This window comes from Dermacentor silvarum, chromosome 9, assembly GCF_013339745.2.
Source record: "Dermacentor silvarum isolate Dsil-2018 chromosome 9, BIME_Dsil_1.4, whole genome shotgun sequence".
Lineage (NCBI taxonomy): Eukaryota > Metazoa > Arthropoda > Arachnida > Ixodida > Ixodidae > Dermacentor > Dermacentor silvarum.
In genome coordinates this window covers 26,522,612-26,548,639 of record NC_051162.1, presented here as the reverse complement: position 1 = coordinate 26,548,639, position 26,028 = coordinate 26,522,612, and the positions used below count along the sequence as shown (strand labels likewise).

The 26,028-nt window shown below is 45.5% G+C and overlaps 1 protein-coding gene across 1 annotated transcript in view; it reads left to right on the top strand.

The window, feature by feature from the left end:
- Positions 1 to 26,028, top strand: part of LOC119465169 (sulfate transporter-like) — a 215,725-nt gene that overhangs the window by 59,907 nt on the left and 129,790 nt on the right. The window contains exons 3-8 of the mRNA XM_037725964.2: positions 1,490 to 1,759; positions 2,496 to 2,606; positions 3,060 to 3,223; positions 6,060 to 6,224; positions 8,243 to 8,398; positions 9,785 to 9,867. Coding sequence (XP_037581892.2) covers positions 1,490 to 1,759; positions 2,496 to 2,606; positions 3,060 to 3,223; positions 6,060 to 6,224; positions 8,243 to 8,398; positions 9,785 to 9,867 — 949 coding nt within the window. The remainder of the gene's footprint in view (positions 1 to 1,489; positions 1,760 to 2,495; positions 2,607 to 3,059; positions 3,224 to 6,059; positions 6,225 to 8,242; positions 8,399 to 9,784; positions 9,868 to 26,028) is intronic.

Here is a 26,028-nt window from a genome sequence, read left to right as displayed (position 1 = left end):
ATTAAGCTAGAAGGATAATTCTTGAAATCAGCCACAACTTTCATGTGATTGCCTTCTAGGTGCATATGGATCATTGACGGTTGGTTTCCTGAAACATTTGAGGAGTGTTTGTATAATTTCGTGCATCCATAATTACTTGCCCAATCGACGTTTCTACTAGTTCGCTCAGCCGCACGAACGTCTTTACGACACGGGCCTCAACACATAGAGGCCATTTTCTAAATTAGTTATGAGGTAATGTCACCCGTGGTATTTATTATAAGATATGCACTGAATTATCTTCTGTCACCTACTTTTTGTTACTCCTCCATAACGCTAGAAATATTGCCACCTAATTGTTCCTCGAGAAGCTTTTACTATCCTTAGTCGTTAATGCGGCAAAAAGAATATTTTGGCAAAAACGTTTCGTTTTTGTTAGTGAAGTCTAATGCTCATAAATAGTTCACCAATCTCTAACCTGCTCGAAAAGCAGTGAACAGTGGCACCATTCAATGCAGAAGCTACGTTTTGTTCATTTCAGAAAAATCTATGCTAAATTTTGCTACGAAGAAAAGCTTTTTATACGAGAAAGGAAGTCATTTTCTTTAATAAAAATGGCATACATACGCGTATATTTGTATATCGATCATGTTTTTCTTAGGCACTGCACTTAGCTTGTCGGACTGTCAGAAGCCAAGAGCGAACACAGTGAAGGAGCCTTGGAAAAGTCAATGAACGATAAAGGATTGTGAACACGTGTGCCGCAGAAGTATTCTTCAACACTGACCTTGTTTCTCACGTATCACATAAGTCACCTCGAATGATAAAAGGACTGCCGCGTACACAGCCTTTAAAAGAGCCCGAGGTCACTTCCCATGAAGGCTTTGTTACTTGCGCCACCTAGAGTGCTTTATTAAAGACACGTGTTCTTCTGTGAGGGAGAACCAAAGCGTGCAAGCATAACCCAACAACAGTCACAAGCGGAAGCTCTGCGATGCGTTCTTTCCAGCTTCGCTTGAAGTAGAGCCATATGTTTCGCTTTATATGACCTTTCACGTACGCGTTTTATGATTTTTGATTGCTTCACTCAGTGAACAGCAAAAACGCGCAAGTGTTTGACGACGAGGCTTGTAGTAGTAGTTGAAAAATGTTTTGCCAGTTGAAGGCAAGTGCACACCTGCATTGTAGTTATAAACTGCGCACTATTCCTTTGCTCTAAGAAATTTTGAACCTCCGAAGCCCCGCATTAGGACATCATAGGAGTTTTCCGCACCGCAAGTTACCTATAGGACGAGCCGCAGCAAAATCTTGGTCACTTCGTTTTCAAGACGTTCCCGCCGCGTGGTTTTCATGTGTGGAATTTTCATACTGGACTGAACGTTGGCCAGGTTTTTTATTGTTCAGGAGAAACGGTAATTTCTAGCAAATGTGTGCGGATTGCAAGGATTGACAGTGATTCAGCATCAATCAGCCATGAGTAGCAAACTGGAACGCGTGCCCACCTTTCCAGCTCTGACATTACCGGCCGACGCCAGAGTCATCGTAGACCGAAAGGCGCTCACAACCGACGCTATTGCTGTGTCGGAATCAGAGCCACAGAACGCTACTTCGTTCGGTGACAGAGTCGCAAAAGCGTGCCAGTCTGCGTTCCTCGGCGTCCCGTCGTTCCTGCTGGGACTCTTTCCGTGCATAGCATGGATCAGAAGCTACAACCTCCGTATGTTCCTTCTGCCCGACGTCCTCGCCGGGCTTTCAGTCGCTGTTCTTCACGTACCACAAGGTGAGAGAAAAAATGTGCACAGTTGTTTATGATTTATGTTGAGTACCGTCTGGTTACTTTATATAACAGCCCATAGCTATATAGCAGAATTAAATGACAAGGTGCGTACTAAGGAAGGACTGTACGGTACGCTCATAATTGCATACTAAACATAAAGGCAAATATTTTGTCTATTTGGGAACATTTGAGTGAGTTAAACATTGAAAAAACCGCAGCGAAGCTTTTATAATTGTTTAAATTAAGTTTAAGTGTTTCATTCAAGATTGCGTATAATGCATTTGCTCCAGCGCATCGATCAGGGTAGCAAACACAGTCTATGTGCGCTTATCGAATGATGTATTTTCTGAAGACATACTAAAGAGCACCTATTCTACAATCTCACACGAACTCGTTTTCGTAGAGAAAAACTTGAGTTGTCATCTTACTTAGTAAAAGTGGAACGTTTCACATTCGTTTGTATGTATAATTATAGATAGCTTATCTAAGTACCAACTATCTCTATTTCTTGTTAGTGTGAGCAAAATTTTTGAACCGCATAGGACAAATCCGCGGGAAATTTTCACTTGGATATATCGAAGCCCAGACTTGTATCGTCGCGAGTGTAGAAATGTGACCGCACATTTTGACGTTTTCACAAGCCATACTGTGTCTCTTCATCATTTTTGTCCTGAATATGTGAGAAAATTACAGTACCAGCACTAAATATTTTCTGTTTCTCGGTTCCTTCTCGTTACAGGTCTAGTGTCCGCCATTATAGCCGGAGTAGATCCAGTTTTGGGCCTGTACAGTTCACTCTATCCCGCAATTATCTACGTTATTATGGGCAGTTCACCTTATGTATCGATGGGTACGTGTGTGAATGAAACGTATGTCTGTGCTTGAAAGAATGGTTTGAGCTATGAAAGTGCCATAATATTTTACTTTCGTCATCTAACAGAACGCAATTAAATCGAGCCAGTAACAAGCATTGTTGCACAAACTAATGTTCGAAAGATAGTTCCCAGTTTACTCCATGTCCTCTTAACTAACACAGTTAATGAGACTACAGGAATAACAATATGCACAACCTCTTAAGATGCTTCGCATTGAAATTTCTTCGTATTCAAGTTATGCCAATATGGTATAGGCCTAAATGAAGACAGAGAAAACCACCTTACGCGACACTATGTCACGAAATGAAAAATAATGTGCGCAAGTACTGCAGCAAGCTGTAAAATGAAAGACGGAATACAATAATTCGGGTGCAGAGTAACTCAGTGCCTTTAGAACTTTACACCTCCCTCTCAAACACTTTTCGCAGGCATGTTTCCTGTAACAGCACTCATGACAGGAGTGGTGGTCCAAAAATACGGCATTGTCTCGGAGAACGCGACGGCCTCAGACGGTGCTGAAGCCCAGCTATACACTGAACAATCGGGGACTGAAGTGGCCATTACACTTACATTAATGAGTGGCATCATTCAGGTGAGATACCGGTGCCAAATGGAAAAATCTTTTTTCCAAATAAAGATTCAGAGCAGAATGCCATTATCTGCACACAATCCTAAATGCTGTTTTTAATCATGTTTTAAATTAGTTTTACGTATTTTAATTATTCCCTAATGAGCATTGATGAGAAGAATGACCTTGTCCATTATGTGCGCAAATCGTTACTCTTATCTTAGTTCTTTATAAAGTTGATACAGGAAAATAATTGTAACTGCATAAGTAAATTACCCTTCCGCAAAACAGGTTCGCTTAGCGAGAAAGAAACGCAATAACAAAGTTTCTTGCATAGGCTTGACGTGACGTCATGAATTCTGGCGGTGTCTGCTCGAGACTGCTTGTTTTCTTGGCGGTCACGGTAGAGAATTTCGTATCCTAGTGCAGAAGTCCAAAGACTCGACTCCGCAAGTTTGAGAAAGTTTTACTCAGCCGCGACGGCTGAAATACCGGGAAAATTACTTCGCGGTCTGTGACGTCACATTTACGTAGGAGCGCTTGCTTTTCCGCGCGAAATTCAAGAAAATGAAATTTGCTGTTCGTATTCTATTACTACGAAGTCACGTAACTTGATTTCTGAACTAGCCCATTCTCAGATTAAACTGATGTAGTGTTTATGTTTAGTATCCCTTGAATAGTTTAAGTTTTCCTCAAAATTCTGGGAAAGCCGCCGATTCCGCTGCATCTATATATAGCACAATTACGTAAACTAGCGAAAGAAAGCAATAAAAGACCTCCATTAAAAAAACCAGGATAGAAGAAGGCGATTTTCGTGCAATCTTTTGTGCAGACTCGTTTTCCGAAATAAGCTAAAAGTTTCTATTGAATATATCTTATATTTAAGCCTCAAGGCCTAATTTATGTACACGGCATACAGAAGGCCACTGTACACATGGTTGTGAGCAAAACACACGGCAGCCATCAGTGGTCTTACCGTTTTTTTTTCTACGTGCTGTGCATAAATTATAGCTTAGCTCCACAGGAATCGCGATCAAGCTAAAATAAAACCGCGTCGCTCTTTCAGATACAGTTTTTGTCTTGCAAATCTTCGAGAGCTTCGAGAAGTACCATCAGCAGAACCATTCGTTGAGTTCATGCACACGGAGTCTACTCGTACATCGATCATTCCTCCATAGAAACGATAGTGACACTGTAGTATGGCAAAATTCTTGCATTTCTGCTTCTTTCGTAGTTTCTCGTGCATTTGAAAATGTCTAATGAATTATGAATGCTTGGACTAATGTAGTTTACTGCCTTGACCACCCCGTGCTCTTTCTTCACAACTGCAGCACATTTACTTTTGTTAATTTTTGACGTTTAGTTCTTTGCATGGTCTATCATGATACCAGACATATTGACATGAAATGTGTCGAGAAGTTCGACGCAACATTAAATTTATTGAAAAAAAGATTACGTTTAAAAAAGGAGACACCGTTCAGCAATCAAATGGTTCACTAAATTGGGCACTGAAGTCATCTCTATGAACCTCACAGAAATCGGAGAATTTGAAAGTATAGTTGTGAACAATTTCTGAAGAGAAATATTCATTCAAAAATCACCCACGCAATGTGAACATTATTGGAACAAAGATAGAAAAAAGAGTAGTCAGCATCAGGGCGCAGGTAATCATAAAGCAGATAAAAAATTGACTGTGGCTTAACTCAGTTATGACTGAGTGTGCGTAGTGAGAGGTACGGTTAACCTTATTGTTTAGCTTGGTTCTCTCTACGGTTACACGTTTACCGTTTAGCTTCGTACGTCTGAGTGTTTAGGTTTGGCTGCTACCTCTCGTTAAGTTATGGTTACATTAAAGACTAGACATTTTTAAAGTGTAACGCATTTATTTTGAAAGTCTTCATCTAGTTGTTTCTCAATAACCACACAAACGGCCCGATGGTCGGTAAGGTGGGAGGATAAGGGGTTGTCGTCCAGTGATTTGAACACGTTTCAGGTGCTATCCTCAACTGAATCCACTAGCCTGGCCGTTTTGTACTTACGACGCTTCTCGAGGCGTGCGGCTCGTTCTTCCTCCATCTCCTCGGCTCGCTGCCTCCTGTTGGTTTCGTTCCGACGACACAGCCTGGCTTCTTTCAGTCTCTCCGACTCACTTTCCATATCTGCCGACAAATCCCACCGAGCCGCCTCTTCTATATATACGATGCAACGCCGGCTCCTCCTCTCTTGTCGCAACGCGGTTTCACCGGCTCCTCCTCTGACGTCATGCCAGATGCGCTGCCACCGGCCACAGCGAAACGGCGAGAATGCAGCCAATGTAGCTCTCGCTACAAATAAGTCAAACTTCAGACAACGAGTGTCTTGTGTTAGACATCGATTTGTTTGTTTATTTGCTCCCATTCATTTATCTATAGAATAATACTCTTACGGTTTGAACATTACAGAGGCGAAGAGCACCAAACCAAAGAAGTTACGAATCGAAAAGATATACAAAATATGCAACAGCATGTAATAAAACAATATAATTTACATTTAAACAACTTGAAAATCAGAAAGATTTTGTGAATATTTACACAAAAACGCAAAACTTTACCTAGCATCATACATATTTATCTTTAAAAAAATATTTGAAAAGGGTTAAGTCAATGGTGCCAGCGCTTGTTAGTGGGAAAATGTGCAATGCTGTACAGCTTTTCCGACAGAAAGCATGTGAACATGTTGCTCTATTTTAGCGAGGGCACGGACCTTTATTTTTATTGGCTGTTGTTGTCAAATAAATGTGAAATAATGGCTAAAGAGCACAGGAAGAATAGTCTCGGCTGGAGTTTTTCCGTTGTTGCAATAGTGGTGTTTGTGTTCGCAGGTAGCCTTGTGGCTGTTTCGGTTGGACCGGTTGGCAGCCATCATATCTCCCGTAATGGCCGAGGGATTTCTGACAGGCTGTGCAATCATGGTCATTGTCAGTCAGCTACCGTCCGTTTTCGGAAGCGGCGTCCAATCGAGCAAAGGCCTTTTTGATACTCCACTGGTGAGCAAAATAAGGTCAAGGTTAACAGCAACGGTTGCTTTTGTCAAACGTACGAAGCGACTTTAACGCTGTGTCTTGCCGCCTTCAATGACAATAGTATTGAGCAAAATATATTTAGCAAATGATACTGCGAAGGAGCATGTAATGGCTTTAAGCGGCCATCATTGATATAGGTGTGTCTAATGGACAGATTTTCTCTTCGCCGCTGGTACAAAAAAATCACAGGAAGTTCCTACTGCGACAACAGTTAAGCAAAATGTACATGCACAGATCAGTTCAGAAAATGGTGCTTCATGAAAACAGCGGTCATATATGCGACAAAGGTTAGTGTGACGTCACATCAGGAAGAGCGAGCAAAAACGACGCGGCGCTTGCATGCTGCTTAGCACAACAGGCACAATCGTGTGCACTGCGCGCACACACACAGACGCAGACAAAAACACACATGTACGCATTCACGTCCACACGCGAACGCTGTCACTTAAAGAACGTCGCACGTGCAAGTAGAATCTCACCATGCTCCTGCTGTCCCGAAATGAATCGTAAAAAGAGTAAATTACAGCATGGTCCACTTCTCTATATATCGAAGACAGCGCTCATCAGACTCGTCAGTCCGGGAAAAGGAACACAGCCGTTATTGTTTCACAGAAACCTATTTCAATAATTCTTGTTCAACTGGCGGAAATGTTAAAGATGTGTAGTACGGTCCAATACAAGTACGCCTGAAAGCCTATGTAGAACGCATATGTAACATCACGAAATCACGCGTCTTGTGAAATGCAGCAAAGACTGGCTGTACCTCCAATCGGATATAAAACCACGCCCATAAAACAAAAACTGCTAGATAAAATGACCAGCACGATTAGCGCTGAAATCACAACTGAAGAGTTTATCGACGTATTCACATATATTAGCAAGCATAGATATACGCGATACATGAGTGGGCGCTTCATCTTCATCTGTAGAAACCAAATATCTGCACTTCATCTGCACTTCATCTGCAGAAACCGAATGTCTTTGTCCTGCAAATCAATTGAAACTTTTGTCCATTTGGTGGCATTTACGTTTGAATACCACCTTCGGTTTTGTGAAACGTGGTGAACAACCGCACGGTCGGCTGCAGTAGGGGTACGCTGGTCGAAGCTGCATTTTTGACAGACGTACTGTGCTCTTTTAACCAGTAATTAATGAATGGTCGTATCTGCCCCACGTAACTTCTAGCACCGGAGAAGAGAATGCTAATCTATGCCACAATGTCAAGGTACAAACTTTTGCGCGTGAGTGATGTCATGTTTGTCTTGAGCTACCTCACAGTGTTCAGTAGTCTGGTTGTTTACAAGGGCGCTCATCCTAGTCAGCTTATGTTTCGCAGGAAGGACGACGTTCACGAAATACTAATTGCCGCCGTTCTTCAGCATATGCGGTAACTTCTGCGTGTACAGATTTCCCACATACTTTGACGTCTGGTGCTACTTGTTGCGTGACCCGATGTAGCAGCATAGCGGACCAACGAGTGAGCCTGAGCGATTTCCAAGACCTCATGAATTTCTGCTCCGTCATGACCATCTTCTGCATTATGCCGTCATGACAGAAGCACCCCCTTATAAACGCAACCGAAACTGGTTCGTAGAAAAGCGGTTATAGTGAGTTACTTAAGGCGCGCGGAGTCTTGCCAGTTATTTTCAATGGTTTCGAGGTAGGTAATGTCTACTTATGGCAAAGAAATCAAAAGTCACATATGTCACCTATTTTAATGACAGTGCTGTTGCGCGTCCTCTCCTACCCCTGATTAGCTCTCTGAAAATGGAAGGTATGATATAACGATTTTATTTTGTTAGCATTGAATTACAATCACTATATTGCATTATACACATGACCTCCATCGGTTCTCATGCGCTCCATCAGTTCTAGATTTTCGCTTTGGATAGTTTTAGCTGACAAGTTACAAACAAGTTTCCTTATACTGGATATATGATCTATTTGCCGAGTGCTGGTTATGATATTACGCTCTACCACAGACTGTCTACTACGTGGCGAAGAGTATTCCACACAGCAACTTCGCCACGGCACTACTCTCTCTGGCCGCATTTCTTGTACTCGTCGTCTCCAAGGGAATCATCGCTCGCCAGATGAGACGCTTCACAGCGGTCCCCTTGCCATCGGACCTAATTTTGGTGAGTCAGTTACCAGTTATCTGCTAAGGCTCCAGCTGCCCGATCGCAAACATTTTAGTTTATCTCATCATTGATGTGGCAAATATAATTTTTGTCACAAGGTAAAGGAAGCAAAACAACTTAATAAAAGAAGTAGTTGAAACCGCGCACGAGATGCTTTTGCATATGGTCTCAAAACGTCTCAAAATCGCGGAGTGAAGTTTCTACTTTACGAAATAGGGCTGTCATCATTATCTGCTCTCCGACTCCCAAGGAGCAAGCCTCTCCACATAAGCTACCGACGCCTAAAAACAGGGCCACAATGGCGTATATATTCTTGGTAGGCCTGCGTCGTCTTGACAACTGACGTACTTCAATGATGTGCGAGTGCCTTGTAAGGTACCTTGTAAGGTGCGAGTGCCTTGCCTTAAGGGTACCGTTATATGCGGTACCCTTAAGCAGGCCCGAGGCACACCAACACTGTACAGATGCAGGTGCATAACTTTGGTAGCGTTTAGAACTGCTCTCATCTACATGGAGATATTATCAATATTCTCTATATACCAGACATGACATCGAGAATATTATACCATTCTCTCAAGGCAGCATAAGGTGGTGGACCTCAGCATATGGCGTACGTAGGCGATGAGAGTATGAACAAGCATCTTAAGGACAGGTAAGAGCGCTAACAACAATATGCTGGGGAAGTGCTTGATTTAGCACAAGAACACTGTTGTTCCAAGTCTGTCTCCTCGCCTGCGTGTTTTGTCGCTGGTTCTCGGCTGACATATAAAAAATAATCCCAGCGAACCAGCCCAATGTTGTTTTTTACGGCAAATTCAAAGGCCCACGCGCAACACGATAAGATATTATAGTTCATAAGAATAGCTTAGACAACTGGGCAGCTCGAATTAAATGTGGACGGCCTCGACAAACGCAACTGTGCTTCTGGACATAATGCAGTCAAGTGGCTTCACACAAGCCTATGCCTTAAAAATAAAAAATTAAATAATAAAAATAAAGAAAAAAAACACCCAGCACTGCGTTGTATGACGAGCAGAAAATAGTTTTACACTTCTTACAGTATCTTTAGTGACATTAGTAGACTGATAAGAAAGCCATCATTTTCACAATGCTACATTGATTCATGCCACATGGGAATGAATCAGTGCAAGTGGCGCACCATTTCGGTGTAGAAGCGCTTGAGACAACTAGAATACATCAGAGGTTGAAATGAAGCAAATGTTACCAACGACGCTACTCTTGTGAAAGTTTTCGCCAACAATGTTTTTAGTTCAATTATTGTATGTCGCTTTATTGGTGCATATTGAACATTTCAATCAAACAAACAGTTTATTCCAGCATTTTATGTTTGTTCCTTAAATGTCTTAACTCCACTTTCTTCAGGTCGCTGTTGCAACAGCGACTTCTCATTTCCTCGAGCTGGACACCAAACACGACGTGAAAGTGGTTGGACATATTGCCTCAGGGTAAGCTGCATATATTTGTTGCAATATATAACTGATGAGGTAACAGTGTTTAGCGCGCATAGATGCAAACTTAATCCAGGAAATCTTCATGCTGAAATAATGTCATTTTCACAGCGCGAAATAATGATTGTGGGCGATGCAGATCTCATAATACGTAGTTTCCATGTTCCTTGTCACCTATTACAAACGCGAGAAAATACTTTACTCGAACAAACACGCAATAAGACACGTAATAAGTCACTGCGCACAATAAAAAGCCAGCATTGCATACATGTGTAGTCAACCATCGCACAGGCGTCCTGCATTCCTCAAGACAGTTTCTTATGTTTGAACTTCCTTTGCTGACATTGAGCAACAGCTCCAAGAATAACAAACTTTGACAGAAGTCACCTCGCAATTACTGTCGACGTGAATACGTTTAGAATTCAAGTAATGTAGCGATGTACCGTGTTGCTGAAGACACCTTTACTTAGAATCTGTAGTGGTCATTGGGAGATTTTTACTGCGTCGGTTAAGTGCGAGATACGGTGTCTCCGGGATCAGCCTACTTTGCTATGAAACTCCTTCGCCAGAGTCGGCCACGACCATGACGCATTGACGACGGCTATATGAAGACGTCGTAATGACGACATTAAAAATGACGAAGAAGGAATGACGACAATGGGATGACGATTCTGAAATGATGACGTTGGTATAACCACCGCAGCGTGGTGACGACGGCATGAGAACAATGGAATGACGACACGTTTATGACGACGATGAAATGACCAAGACTGCATGAAGATGACTATGACAACGATGGCGTGACGACCACAGCCTGACGATGACGGCATGATAAATCGGAGGATGAAGCTGGAATGAGGAAACGACCACGAGATTACCATGACGACGTTTATCACAACGACTGCATGACGACCACTGCATCACGACGACGCAGTGATGACAATGGCATGTCAACGGCAGCAAAATCACGATTGCATGGCGACAATGAAACGTCGATGAAACGACGAAGGTGGGATGCCGAAGACGGGATGAAGATAATGGGATGACATTTCTGAACTCATGACAATAGAATGAGGAAAGAGTGACGCTGACGGCATGACGAGGGTCTGATGACGAAGCTGGAATGATGGTGATGGAACGACCACGATGGCATCACAACCACGAGCACATACCTACTGGCCCAGCATAGAGCGGGCAACTTGGGTCACTGGATCGGCGTAAGAGGCTACATAAACAGATGGATATATTGTCTTTCATCAATAGGCCACGAATTCCAACCACCTACTCTCTTGATAACAACGCTGTGGAACTCGCCACAACTTACAAGTACCTTGGCATCAATCTTCAGTCAAACGTATCATGGAATAATCATATTAATCTTACCCTTGTCTCTTCTAACCGTACTCTCGGACTTATTAAACATAACTTTAAAAAAGCCCCAATGCATGTTAAAAAACTAGCGCACACAACATTAATCCGACCTAAACTAGAATACGCGTCTGCCATTTGGGATCCCGAACAAACTTATATCATCAGTAACATCGAAGCCTTGCAAAACCGTGCTGCGCGTTTCATTTTTTCAGATTATTCACGTTAGACCAGCGTCACCTCGTTAAAGAATAAAGCTGAGTTGGACACCTTAGCACTTCGCCGTAAAATTTCTCGCCTATCACTTTTCCATAAGCTTTATCATCATCCATCACTTCATGATGATTTCTTTCAGTCACCACAAGTTATCTTTCCACGTCGTGACCATCAATACAAAGTCAAACGCATTAACTGCCAGTCATTCCATTATGCATATTCATTCTTACCGCGCACAATAACTGAGTGGAACGCCTTACCATCAGACATTGCCACGGAACCTGACTTGACTAAGTTTCAAGATTTAATTCGCTCACGACTTGTCAAATAATCTTATTATTATTATCTTGGGACTTTTACAGTGTTTTCGATGTTTGTTGCTGTTTTGCTTTTCATTACAGTTGCCCTATGTTCTCCTAATATGTACTAATGTTTTCTGTGAAATAATTGTGACTTATTTTGTATATTACCTTTGTATCCCTGTATTATTATTTTTGTTATATTGTCTTGTTCTTTAATATGATGTATAATCTATGACCAGTGCCTGTGACCCCCCCCCCCCATGTAATACCTTCATAATGAGGGCCTTTGGGGGTATTTTGAATCAATGAAAATAAATAGAGTCCAAGGGCTTGAAGTAGGGAAAAGGCTAATCAAGGTTTTAAAAGAGAGCCACAGTTTCACCCGAAAGGCGAAGCATCGCTTACGTAAGCAAATTAGTAGACAGCTATACGAAGTGAGGTTAGTAGTTTTATCGGTCGTATCAACTTAGAAGCATGCGCTTACTGACTTAATTAACAAGCATGGTGTCGGCACGCACAAGCAAACATGAACACGTCACACTCGATGACAGCGGACACTTGGTGGCGTGAGCAAGCGCGGGAGCAACAGCGAGCGAAGTGACTTTCGTGCTGTCTATCGCTTCAACGGAAACAGCGGCAAAAACACAGTGTGCACATAGGTATGAGTGGTCAGTAGATTGGTTTCAAGATACGGCGCGCGCGACCGCGCAATGTAGGCAGTTGCTTTCGGAGTAGAAGCCGCACCGCCTCCCTGCCTCCCCGCCTTCCTCCTTTCGCGAGCGAGGTTGAGCCGCGATCGCCAGTTCCACTTGGGCCCGGTGACGAAATGTGCAGTTGGTGCCGGAGCACACTGGCGCCCGCCTTCCCTCCCTCTTTCCCTCCACCGCCTTTCGCGTGACGAAAGACGTCGCGTTTGCTCTCCGCCTCCTCCCTCACGCGCGCCAGATTGAGCCGCGATTGTCAGCTCCCCTCGCGCGCGTTCACTCTCACATACAGCATACGGCGCGCGGCGACGACTTCAACGCCATTGGACATTAAATGGAACCTCACGGCGACGGCGAAGACGGCATAAATGCGCCTGGAGTGTCCATTTGATTGTTATCGCAATAAAACATATTACAGCGAAGTCGTATATGGCTAGGTTCTGACCAAGAGTGCGCGCGTCAACTGGGTATGCAGAAAAAAGTCACGTCGACAAAATTAAGTCCACAGTAGCCTGCTGTGCAGCGAAGCTGCACCGTGGCTCCGGAGAGCATGGCGGAGTAATAAAACATCATTGTGTACCCACCAATGACAGTACCTCGTTTTCTTCTGACGTCCACATCGCTTTAGCGACGTTATAAGCAGTTTTACTTTGGTCTTGCTATGGCCAGGACGCGCGGAGTCCGTACTGAAGAAGCAGAACGTGCATGGAAAGAGCGCCGGCGTGAGCAACAGCGTGAATGGGCGCCAAGGCGACGGGAAGCCTCTATAGCCGAACGCGTGTCGTCCGAAGGATCCGTAACGTCAGATGAAGAACAACAGTGACCGATGAAGAACAACAGCGTGCCCGTGAAGATCGCCTTCGCCAACAGAAGCGGGAGTGGGCGCGAAAGCATCGGCAACCAATTTCGGTATATCACAGTGACCACAAAGCAACAGTTACCATGGTGACAAAGTAAAAAGAAAATGACAGACGATAGCAAAAACGAAGTTATGTGCATGTGTCTTTATTCAATCAATATAGCAATTAACCGTATATAACCTAATATAATTATCAACAAGTACAGCTTCGTTGGTCATCCATCTCCGCATAGTGGAAAGGCTCTGTATTTTTCGCAACAGAGTTCACTACATTTCCTGCCGCGCATTACGTTCATTTGCGCAAGAAACAGAGCCTTCTGAATTTCGTAATATTCTCTGTCCTGCATGAGCTTCATTAGTGCTTCTGCAGCCTGTTCTTGAAAATTTTCATTGAGTTGTTAATTTTCCTTGAAATCTAACAACGGATATGCTGCTTGCGCCTTTATCTCTCGACCACGTAGTTGAAGTGCCCTCCGTAGTCGTCCCTCCACTCCATTGAAGTAAAGTGACGCGTCTTTCGAGGAATGATTATTTACACATCGGTGCATTTTATCATTGCCCTATTGGCGCATCCTAGCCTATGGTCCTAATTTCTGCTAAATAGATGACTCCGTCTATTCAGGCTGTAGTTCTGCATTTTCAGCATGTGCCTTAAGATGACTATTTGAAATTTAGGTTAATCGATCTTCTTTAATTAGAAAAAGCACCGCAACAGTTTTGTGCGAAATCTGTGCCGCTTCAAAAAATCTATCCGAAGATACATAATTGCTCTGCCTTTCAAAGTTAATCTTTCAAATTGTTTGACTGTAACCAAGACAGTCGTTTAAGTATGGATTGATGTGTTCCAGTTTTCCTAAGCCAACAGCGCCAACCTTCGACCGCTGGGCATCGCTGTTACCCGACGCTGCGGCAATCGCCATCGTACAGTTTGTGTCCGCATTCTCGATTGCCGAAATTTTTGGCCGAAAGCAACGCCTGAAGGCTGACGCAAGTCAGGTACGTGACTCCCTTTTGGCTGTGAGAAGTGTAAGGCGCGTATTTGCACAGAACGTCTACTATATAGAGTAGTGTAGTGCACTGGAACGGCAATGAACGTGGTGTAACCGATACGCGGGCCATGGAACACCGTGAGAGCTACTATGGTTTTAACCCGTTCTGTGCCAACTTCTTTTTTTCTGGAAACCACCAAAATTTTCGGACCTTTTTTTGTGACTGGTTCACTCTGAACTGCTTTCATTATTGCAATGTTAACAGTTCATTTCTAATTTTTCTATGCCTATTACGGGGAACATTTTTTTCGTGTTTCTGAGCCACAGAAAGATTATATGCAGCTTGATATTCCTTGGTACACATGTCAAGTGTGCTTGGGTTGCCCTCTCTCGAAATGCGAAAACACCCGTGTACTTTGATTTAGGTGCACGTTAAAGAACCCCAGGTGATCCAAATTTCCCACTACGGCGTCCCCCATAATCAGATCGTGATTTTGGCACGTAAAAACCCATAATTAATTAATTAATTGCCCTCTCTGCCTTCTTATTGGCGGAGTGAGGAAAGTAAATTGCAGAGCCGCCACCTGGGGAGCTTTGAGAGGAAATAGCAGTGTAAACGACCCTATGACAATGTTCTCGACCCTCTTAAACAGCCTTGACAAAATAAAATAAAATGAGAGACAAAATATGGAACAATAAGCTTGAACTCCGTTCTACATTGAAGAGTTTACTGCACTAGCGTGCACGATTAAAAAAAGATATTGTATGCATCATAACACTGTTCCTCTCACTCTTCCTCGCATTTGTCGGTAGAAGGTTGTAGCTTCGAACAGGACTCAACCAAGTTTTCCAGGTTTCATTGTTTACTTGAAGTGAAGAAACGTCAAAAGAAACGCTACGACACTGGCATTGAAAAAGGCGTCCACCGTCGCTGCAGCCGCCTCGCTGCACGCCGTCATGTTTAGTTTTTTTTTTTTTTTTTTTGCTTTCTTTTTACTCCAGAGAGCCAGATTTCCGCCTCGTTTGCGCCAATGACTTCCTCAAATAAATACTTTTGTGGGAATCTGGTGCCATTTATTAGCGCAGCATTCACAGCAGTATGATGAAACGACTGTCACTCCTCTGTGGCACTCAGAAGACGATTGGTCCTGTACCAGTGAGGCATGTCATTGGCCTATTTTGGAGGAAGCGCGTGGATGACAAAGACTGATCCTTGGCACAGAAAGGGTTCATAAACTTTCACACCCCCCCCCCCCGCCCTGCAAGCTGGCATATTGCAAAAATATCGTCGCCGAGGTTCCCTTTTCTACTTTGTGTAAAAGCTATGTTGGACAAGTAACCCCTAGAGATATTCCAGGTAGCTCATTTTACATAATGTATCCCGTTTACATATTGCATAATGCAACGTAGGTTTTGAGAGTTCGAACATTCCCGCCTGTCTTCGTGTTTGTGCTACAAGTACATCTTCTAACAATTCCTTCTGTTTCAATAAACATCTTTTGTTTCCTTAGCCATACTACTAATTATGTCGGCATAATGAGGGGGTACCTTAAAGGGCGTCTTGCCAAGGTTGCTGATTTATTTATTTATTTATTTATTTATTTATTTATTTATTTATTTATTTATTTATTTATTTATTTATTGACACATACTATCAATCCCTCACGGTATTATAACACGAAGGCTGGTTACAATGATAGGGGTTGCGAACAAAAAAAGTGAATATAAATACATATAATACCAATAAATACATAATCAGTACATCCAAATGATAAGATTGTAACAAGAAACGAGTGGGGCCTGCATCACGCAGGGAATTTTGATCACTCTTTGTTGGCAAAGTATATTACCGACGTACACCGCGAAAGCAACCTATTATTGAAACAAAACATTGCATGCCTTTCTCGGAGTAGCCACTGTCCTCGCCAGCAGAGACATCAATGTCACAGCTGCCGCCTTTAACGGACCACCTGCAAGCACAAGCACCTACACAACACATGTGGCAAAAACGCCTACAGCAACACGAGCACCTCGAGTTGCGCACGGTGCCCGTGAAACGCAGTGCACGCAAAAATGCCACCGGAAATGAGCCGCGCAGCAAGAACGGAGCGAAAAAATTACACAATATTCCCGTAGGGGAACCCTGAGTAGTATGCGAAGCAGCCATGGGGTCGACTCAAGGTAGTTTTATCAGCTGTATAAACTTGGACATGCAGCAGCACCAGAAACGCGCAGAGCTGTTGTCGACGCCGCCGGCGTTTTGCCCGCGTTCGCACCGAACGCGTTGCCGGTGCCTCTGGGGCGCCTACCGTCGCGCCTCTAACCTAAGCAGCTTCGCATTAGACAGTTTTAGTTTAGCGTTAGCGTAATAGCGGGGTTACGGGAAATAGCGTTACCGTTCCGCAAACGAACTTTGCAGAAAGAGAGTTTTAGTATAGCGTGATAGCGTAGTTTACGTGCGGGACGCTATTCCATTACGCTTTGAATTTCGCATACACAGGGCACCTAATTCTATGTGTGTGTGCGTCCGGAGAGTGCGATATGCAGCGCAATGGAAGCCAGGAGCGCGTTGTATTTTTACTTCACATGTCCGTCGATCTGCAACGAAACAGACAAGCAGTACAAGCTGTCTACCATAGCCTCCGAAATCTTCCAATCTCAGAGGCCATATGCCATCGTCGCGCCTATCTCCTAACTTTAGCGACAGATGGCGCTCGGATCTCAGATAAAATTTCTCTCGTTAGGCTTAGGGGCGTTCGAAACGAGAAGCGATCTCGAAAATTCCTCAACATTAGCCATAACACTCTCTCGGCGAAGCGACATGACACTAAGCAAAAGCCGTTTACGCAGTCATTTGCTACGAACGAAGTGAATTCTACAAAAACAACGCCAAATTCAGTTCGAAGCGGGCGGCCGGGACCGCCGCCATGTTTTACGTACACTACGTAAACACGCTAATACGGTAACGTTAACTCTGAGAAATAGCGTGCGCACGGTAAACGGTATGGGTCGGTTAGCGTTTTGCGCATGCGCACTTCGATCCCTCTATTCCGGTACGCCCGCTATTCCGGTAACCACGCTAAACTAAAACTGTCTATTATCGCGCGCGGAGCCGCAGGTGTTGCCGTTCGTTGCGCAATCCGGAGAGGAGAGTAGCGTCGGAGAGGACAGGAAGAATGCCGAGAGGACAAGAGATGAGACAAGGAGAGGAGGATACGCATGCGCAGTAGGGGTGGGGCCGCACGGCGGTTGGATGGATGAACGGAGGTAGGGAGTGACCTTCCTCCTCCGGCGCTCACGTCCCTCACGGCGGCCAACATTATTTGGCTGTTTTCGTAGGCGGGGCTTAATGGATGAAGGAAAGAGCTGGGAGAGAGCGTGACATTGCGCAGCCAGCCTTTCCAAGTGAACCCTCCGTGTCGGCCCAACAGGTGATCTCTTGGGTCGAGATCTCAGAGCAAGAATCGAGATTTGCCGAGATGTTTGGTGCCCGGTGGATTTTTATTCAATGCGCACTTGTTCGGAGGCAGTGCTGCATGCAGAGCGGGAGCCCTAAAATTTACCGCGCGTTCAGAGCGGACTATCACGTGTTGGGCCGAACCGCTTGGCTTCAATCGCGTTGCGCGATGCTCCCTCCTAACTTTTTCCTTCCTCCATGCGGGGCATCTACGCTTCCTGTAAAATTATATGCACAGGTTCCGACTGTAAACGTTACACTGGCCCTCGCCACGGTTGTCAGAAGCGTCAAGGAGTGAATGTCGCTTGCGGAAGCTGGTTGTGGCCGTGACGACAGTGAGACCCAATGGAAGTGTACAACTCACCTCTTGTCTCACCATGACCGCTCGAGATTTAGCTATCTTAGCTATTACTGACTATTTTTCAAATGTTATTGCGGTGGAATGTTTTTGTGCTTCCCAACCTCCAATGCATAACCTAATCTTCTACGAACAGCTGTGAGCGGCCCTGTTTAGTGCCGTTTAATGTAATGACACGTGTCATCATCATCATCATCATCAGCCTATATTTATGTCCACTGCAAGACGAAGGCCTCTGCCTGTGATCTGCAATTACCCCTGTTTCGCGCTAGCTGATTCCAACTTGCGCCTGCAAATTTCCTAACTTCATCACCCCCCCCCCCCCCCTAGTTTTCTAACGTCATCGACTGCGCTTCCCTTCTCTTGGTATTCCTTCTGTAACTCTAATAGTCCACCGGTTCTCCATCTTACGCATTACATAGCCTGCCGAGCTCCATTTTTTCCGCTTAATGTCAACTAGAATATCGGCTATCCCCTTTTGTTCTCTGATCCACACCGCTCTATTCCCGTCTCCTAACGTTAGGCCTAACATTTTTCGTTCCATCGCACTTTCTGCGGTCCTTAACTTGTTCTCGAGCTTCTTTGTTAACCTCCACGTGACTTCTTTATATGCTACACGTGTACTTTATATTTCTCGGGTGACCGCGTTTCACCTTTTAAGAAATTTTATCGCTCAGCGCAGGACGCACCTGCATGTATCCGAAGTTTCTCGAATGTTATCGATGGTTCTGTCCGCTTTGTTCGCTGCTATCGTTGTGCTTTAAGTGTAGCCTGTTCTTCTGGGCACAGGTTTGCCCAATAAAGAGTTAGTTTCGTCATTCACAGTTTTGCTACTGTGTTTTCGATCGTCACTACCACGTGACCATATGATCAACATTGGCTTTTCGTGACCAGAACTTCCGCAAGCCCCTTTTGATTTTTTTCTTGGAATATACTCGCTGCTGTCCATGTTCTCCAAACAAAGTACTGAATCAAATAGAAACATCGTGTAGTCCTAAATGATAAAATCGTGCCACAAGATGCACCTTAGATTGCTTTGGGGACGACAGTGCGTTTCTGCCAGATTATGATATATAAGTTTGGCAGCATCATCGGCTCTACGCACTGCACAATTTAATAATCAGTGCCCTCTGACGTCTTCGGTTTTTCTTTTTATAGTAAGTGCATAACATTGAGCGACAAATGAAGAATATATCGTTACAGTGCATTGCAAACACATGTGGTTTCCCAATTTCATTCAATTTTTCTTTAGTCCTCGCCGATGCTGCTTCGTCAATTACGGCAGTGGTAGGAAATTATCTCGTGCTATTGTAGCTCTGTGGCGCCCTCTTTGCACCGAAATGTGAAGGTGCGAATAACGCTCTTTGATTGGCATGTCTTTGGAAGCTTTGACAAGTAGCGCCACTAACTTTATTGCAGCGCCCTGAGTCCAGGTACGCTTTCGTATTGCAGTCTTCTCAAGTGAAAAAACTTCCAATAGTCCATGTTATCTCTGTACCGTAGCTGTAGCAAGTGGCGGCAGAACACTGAGGAGGCCGTTGCGTAACCGAATGTCAGTCAAGCTTCTTTAGGGGCCTCCAGCTTTCGCAACGTCGTCGGCCGTAAACACAGCGTCTGCGCTGTGAATTCAAAGCAAATATAGAACGTAGATAAACAGTTCACTTACTTATGCCGGTTGGTAAAACTAATGCGGGAAAAAAGCGCGTTTGAACGGGATAAGAGCTGACATAGGCACGGACGCTGACCATACGTGTACGCTTGCGATGTATATTTTGAATGGCTACTTATATGCGGTGATAAGTAGCCCTTCGCCATAGAGTAAACATTATGGCTGCTAGTCCACCTCTTGTGTAGTCTCCTCTTTCCCCGTCCAAAATCAAAACAATCTTTCTGCGCATAAACGTGGACCAAAATTGGCAAAGACTTAACTCTTGTACACCGAGTTATCACGAGCGAAAGGTCTGGTTGGCTAGGTTTTGCAAGACTATGCACACAGTGTTTCATCATTGCAGGCTTCTGCGCTTGGTAAGTTTCTCTATAACGTGCTAATCTGGCCTCCGTTTACTCCAGTGTTTCAGCCGCCAACTTCGCCTTTGCTTGAGATTTCGCAGCCGGCCGTCTAGCTATATCTACTGACTGATTGGATCCAGCCTGTGGCTTGGACTGAAGCGCACGCACAGACGGCCCAGCCATCGCGCCATCCATGGCGAGACTGAGCAACCCAGCGCCGGCGTAGCAGCCATTAAACCCTCGCCTAGTCACGTGGTACCACAGCGGCGAGGCAGCAGCGAGGCTCCGAGCAAGCGACGCCTCGCCGCAGTGGTTTACGTGGCGTGACGTCACACCTTCCACACTTGCGCTCCGATTGCTCGCGTTCCGGCAGCTCAAGGCCATTGAGACGTGATGAATGACCTTGGGAGACATTGCGTAGTAAAGCTTTTGCCCTAAAATAATCACTAAAATCAGGTCAAATCAAAGGGCTTGATGAGCAAGACAGCGAGGCATCAGGGCGAAAAATTGTATGAACAGCATGCGTACGGCATAAATTAATCTGCATGTACCTGCCCCAATTTTTTTTCTACCATACATGCTCACCAGCACTGACAATTCTGCAACCTGGGAGCAGAGAGAGAGTAGAATTTATTTATTCAAAGCACACACGTCTGCCCTATAGCTTGTGTTCACTAATGTGCTACTCGGCCCACGCCAAGTGAAAAATGATGGACGAAAATAACGACAAGAACAAAGGTGCGATAATTATTGTCCTCAATAAAGTAGCGCAGTGATATTCTTAAAATTTTCAGTCCTTAATGTATAGCTTATGAGTTGAAGCATCAGCCATACCTACTATTTTTGTAGCACATCTCCGGACGCAAATGCTAGTTCCTCTAATTAAATTCCTCTAAACTTAAGACACCAAGGAGTATTGAGGATCACATTTATAGTTTCGCATCACAGCGCACTGACCAGACACTATAGCAGACTTATCGGATAGCCTCTGGGTTTTTAACCGCTATGTTGCACGTTTGAATCGAAGATAAGATATCGGGCGTCAAGAGGATATTGTAGCGCCGTAGTCATAGCGCCATGAACTCAGAAGCACCTATACATACTTCAGTTCCACTAGCATTTACCAATTAAGCAGTTCACGAAGGATGTTCACCGCTTTCAGTTGAACCTTCTCGGCGTATTCATTTCCTACGCAGTTATGAGACTACACAGGGCCAAACACGAAATTCTTAAGAACACAGTCCAAGGAAGGAAGGAAAGAGTGGAGAAGGAAAGGCAGGGAGGTTAACCAGTTCAGCACAACCGGTTTGCTACCCTACACATGGGAGCGGGATGATGGGGAATGAAAGATGGGGAGGAGAGAGAGAGAGAGAGAGAGCACACAGCACAGCACACACATCGTCAGTCACAGTCCGTCACTCTTGCGTGGTACCTGACATCACTGTCACAGCCGCTTGTCCAAGCCCGTTGCCTTTAAAAACCGAAGCAGTCCCTTCGTCGCCTTCAGCTGCGATGTCTTCTGTCGACGACATGTGAAAATCACTTCAGCTGACATTGGTCTGTTGTCAAGGTGCGCTAGAACGGATGCCAGGGACTGTCTCTGAACAATATATTCAGGACAGTCGCATAGAATGTGTTCCAGCGTCTCCTCGCAAAGACAGGCTTCGCAAAGAGCGTTGTCGGCCATTCCAATCAGAAAGGAGTAAGATTTAGTGAATGCCACCCCTAGCCATAGGCGATAAAGCATAGTGGCCTCTCTTCGGCGGAGTCCAGATGGCATACAGAGATGCATCAAAGAGGGCAGGTGGTAGTGACGATTGCTTCGGTTGGTCTGGCCGCTGGGTGTGCACCATAGAGAGAGCGTGATCTCCTGGGCATGCACTCGAAGTCTGCTGGCAGCGTCGGACCGTGAGAGTGGTATGGCCTCTTGCTGTGTGTCGTCAAGAGCTGCCCGAGCGGCATTATCCGCGTCTTCGTTCCCTATGACACCGCAGTGACTTGGAAGCCACTGAAATGCCACGTGGTGTCCTGTCTCATGTGATGTATGGAGTAGGTGCCTAATATCGAATACAACACAGTCCAAAAGAACTGCTGCAGCTATGCGTTCATGCTTATGATGCGCTGAGGTTCACACTAGCAAAAGTTAACAAAGAATGATACAGGGACGCGGACGGACGAAGCGCAACCTAAGCTATTTGTGACTAAAACTGACTGGCGGAAAACGCATGGAGTGGTTTAGGTAGGGAAAGCACAACATCGCATGCGTGTCATATCGAAGACAAAAGTGAAAAAAGTTCGAAATAAATTGGCAGCCGATGCACGAAGTGAATGTTGATGATGGAGCGAAGCTCCTTGGACGATTACGGCTGCTGCTCGAGCTTTCGCTTCGGGGTCTTTCTGCCGTTGCCGGCGTGCTGCTGCTTCTCGTGCTCGTAGCTCGGGGTTGGCTTCGCGGCGTTGCCGTTGGGCTGCCGCAACTCGTTCTCGAAGTGTAGGATCAGGGTCAAGACGTTTGCGCTTACGTTCGCACTCCTCCATACTGCAGTGCTAAGTGTAGCGACAGCGGCGTGGCGCCGGCGCAATACCTGCGTGCAGTCGGTATGCGCGCTGCGTGCGCTCTACGAAGGGTTCTGCGCATGACGTCGTGCGCTTGCTCGGAGAGGGATTTCGGAGCATCGCTAGGCGCGCTGCGTGCGCGACGGGGAGCTACGACGACGACGACGACGACGGACATCGTGAGAGCCTAAGGAGCTTCGCTCCTAAAAAATGCAATACTGTCACGACCATGTTTTCCAGCTGCTGGCATGTGATCAAGGGGCGCCGGACGTTCTCGTAGCTGCATTGAGCAGCAGGGGCGTAGCCAGAAATTTTTTTCGGGGGGGGGGGGGGGTTCACCGGCCCGACCGGGGGGGGGGGGGGGGGCAAGCTTCTGCTTTCCTCTACGTCACGTGATCGATAATAAATATCGGTAGTGTAAGCAAACGCTATACATGTATATCAAAGACATGGCACCCCCCCCCCCTTCACGTGTGTGTGTGCTAGTGCAGAAATTAAGCAAAAAGTAAAGTAAGCTCAGTAACTACAGTAAGGACGACAGGTACAGTGGGCGTTTGGAGCAACGGTCTCTCATCGCGCCACTGAATGGACCAGTCTTCGAAAACGCATCATTGAGACGACCCGTGCGATCGGAGAAGACATCATTAATTGTTAAGTTCCGTTAAGCATAGATGGCGTCGTCCTCGTCGGGGCGAAGTGCATTTCACAAGTCAAGGACGGCTATACGCGTGAAAATGCACGTGTGACCAGGCTATACCTACTCCCATAGCAATAGCTTGTTCGCTGCGTCCTTGCGCTAGAAAACTTAAATACGCGCAAAAACGCGTAAGGATTCTTTTTTTCGAAGCTTTCGTCGCCCTGCTCCCTCATACGAGAGGGTTGCATTTCCTGCGGCAAGTGCATGGGCCGCTATGTCTCCCGCTTTGTGCGAGCGTGCAGCCGTCATTTGCCTTTACGTCAACAGATTCAGAATTGTACAGAATATTTCACCGCACAGCATAGATATGGCATGTGTACGCATTTTAAGTAGTGCGTGCAACTCATTTCTGCTTCACTTACGCCAGTGCAAACAGGAAGCGGCCTTGTACCTCACAGAATCTCGACTGATTGGTGTACTAGTGATGCAGGAATGAACTCCGGTCTTGTTCAGTGCATAGTGCACATAATCAATTTTTCAGGACGCGTGAACTCCGACGAGAACTGTCAGCGCCTGCAACAAGAATTTACATGCTTGTCGGCTGTCTGTTTCGTGCATTCTGTTGCGAGTCGGTGGAATTTCACTACTGTCATCAACCCCTTCGTGTGTACATTGCTGGTTTGGGATTCCACAACAAAACAGCAACTACCAGCCTTCCGTAATAGCTGGTTTGGGATTCAACAACACAACAGTAATTACCAGCCTTCCGTAGGGGCGCGCACTCGCAAACAAGAGACGTTTCTCGCGCAGACTAAGCCTACGTTCACACTTGGGAAGCGGCAAGCGGGCGGAAAGGCCAAAGCGGGCGGAAAGGCCAAAGCGGGCAGAAAGGCCAAAGCGGCCGGAAAATTTTTTCCGTGCCTGTCCAAGTTGTTCACATTTGTTTTGCTACCGCCGCGGCCGCCGCTGCCGTTTTCGTCCAGATCCATCTAGTCTGCGTACGTTTGTCGGCGTGGTGGCGCTCATTATCGCATTATTTCGAGCGGTATGTTCATTCATTGACCCACGTACCGTCATCAAAAATGATCATTTTACGCAACTTCGCGTGTCATCTGCGACCTTCGGTAAATTCCTCGTTGGCGTTCCGTAAATCTCCTCACACGGGCGCTGTAGCGCTGAGTCACAGGTTGGTGCCTAGGCGTGATAATATTTCTTTAATAGCTTTTATTTACAAGTTGTAATAACATTTCATCATTTCGTATTGTCGGCGCCTCCAGGACACCAAAGGGACAACGGGAACACCACAGCTAAAACCCGGGCTGGCCCTTGTGTTGGGGCTCGCCAAAGCCAGCGCGTCCTACGTGAGACCTACGCTCTCAATCTATCGTCGCGACGAGAAAATTTAGCACCCCGCGACTTCTGCAACATACCGTACACGTGCGAGGAGAATTATGGAGCGCCAACGAGGAATCTGCCTAACTATTCATTTTTTTCTTGCGCTAAGTATAGTAGGACGCTTCATTTCAGTGTATGTTCCATCCCTGTGACGTCCTACTATACTTAGCGCAAGAAAAAAATGAATGCACACCAACTAGCCCAATTCATAGCTCTTCTAAATGCCTAACTATTGTCTGCCATGGAAGTGGAAGAAGAAATGGCTTTTATACTTCTACCTACTTGTTTTCTAGAAATTGACAATGAATAAACGGAAGACGCGGGCACCTCGGAAACGGCGGTGGTGGGTTCGCCTGGCTTTGCAAAAGCGCGAGAAGTTGGGTCACGCCAAGGCTTCGTTGCCGCACCTCCAGTCGCGCGACGTTGAATACTATCGCGAGTATTGCTGACAGTACGTCTTAGTGCCACTCTTGTCGTAGAGCAAGGACTGGTTCTTGATCGCGTCGATCAGCATTACAGCCTACACTTTTGGTGCCATGTTCAATTTTACGACCGGTTGTTTACATGCTAGTGTAGCTTCCAGTGAAGCAGAACGACTTTCCGCCGCGTTTCCGCTTCGCCATGGCGAAAAAATCGGCCCGAGACCAATTTGGCTCGCAGCCTGTTTTTCTGCCTGTTTTGCCACCTAGGCGGGCGGATTTTTGCAAGATTTTGCCGCTTCCGACAGCTTCGAGACCAAGTGTGAACGTAGCCTAAGATCCTGCGCGAGCGCCGCCTAACCGGCACCTGAAGGGAAGCGGCGGAAATGTATACCGGAGATTTCGACCACCTGGGGTCTTTAACGTGTACCTAAATCTAAGTAAACGGGCCTCGAGCGTACTCGCCATCTAAAATGCGGCTGCCGCATTTGTTGCTTCATTTGTTGCGCATTTGTTGCTTCAGAATGCGGCCGCCACATTCTCGGCCAAAACTTCACAGAGTGTCAAAGCCTTAACAAACACTGTGACAGTTTTTTCCATATTCAGACATGATTCTCTGTAAATTACCAAGCCAAACGGAAGCGCCCAGGAATGAAATTGTGATAGTAGCACTGGTTTCATGAATTATGTGAGCGCGAAGCGACGAGAAAAAAGGGTGGGTAAGTAGGGGGGGGTGTGCGGAAAAAATTTCGGGGGGGGGTTTGAACCCCCCCAAACCCCCCCCCTGGCTACGCCCCTGTTGAGCAGCTATTCGCGCTGCATGCCCTCTTCCAGGCTGCTCTGCAACTGTGAGAGAAATGAACATTTGATTTCATTTCAATGAAGTTC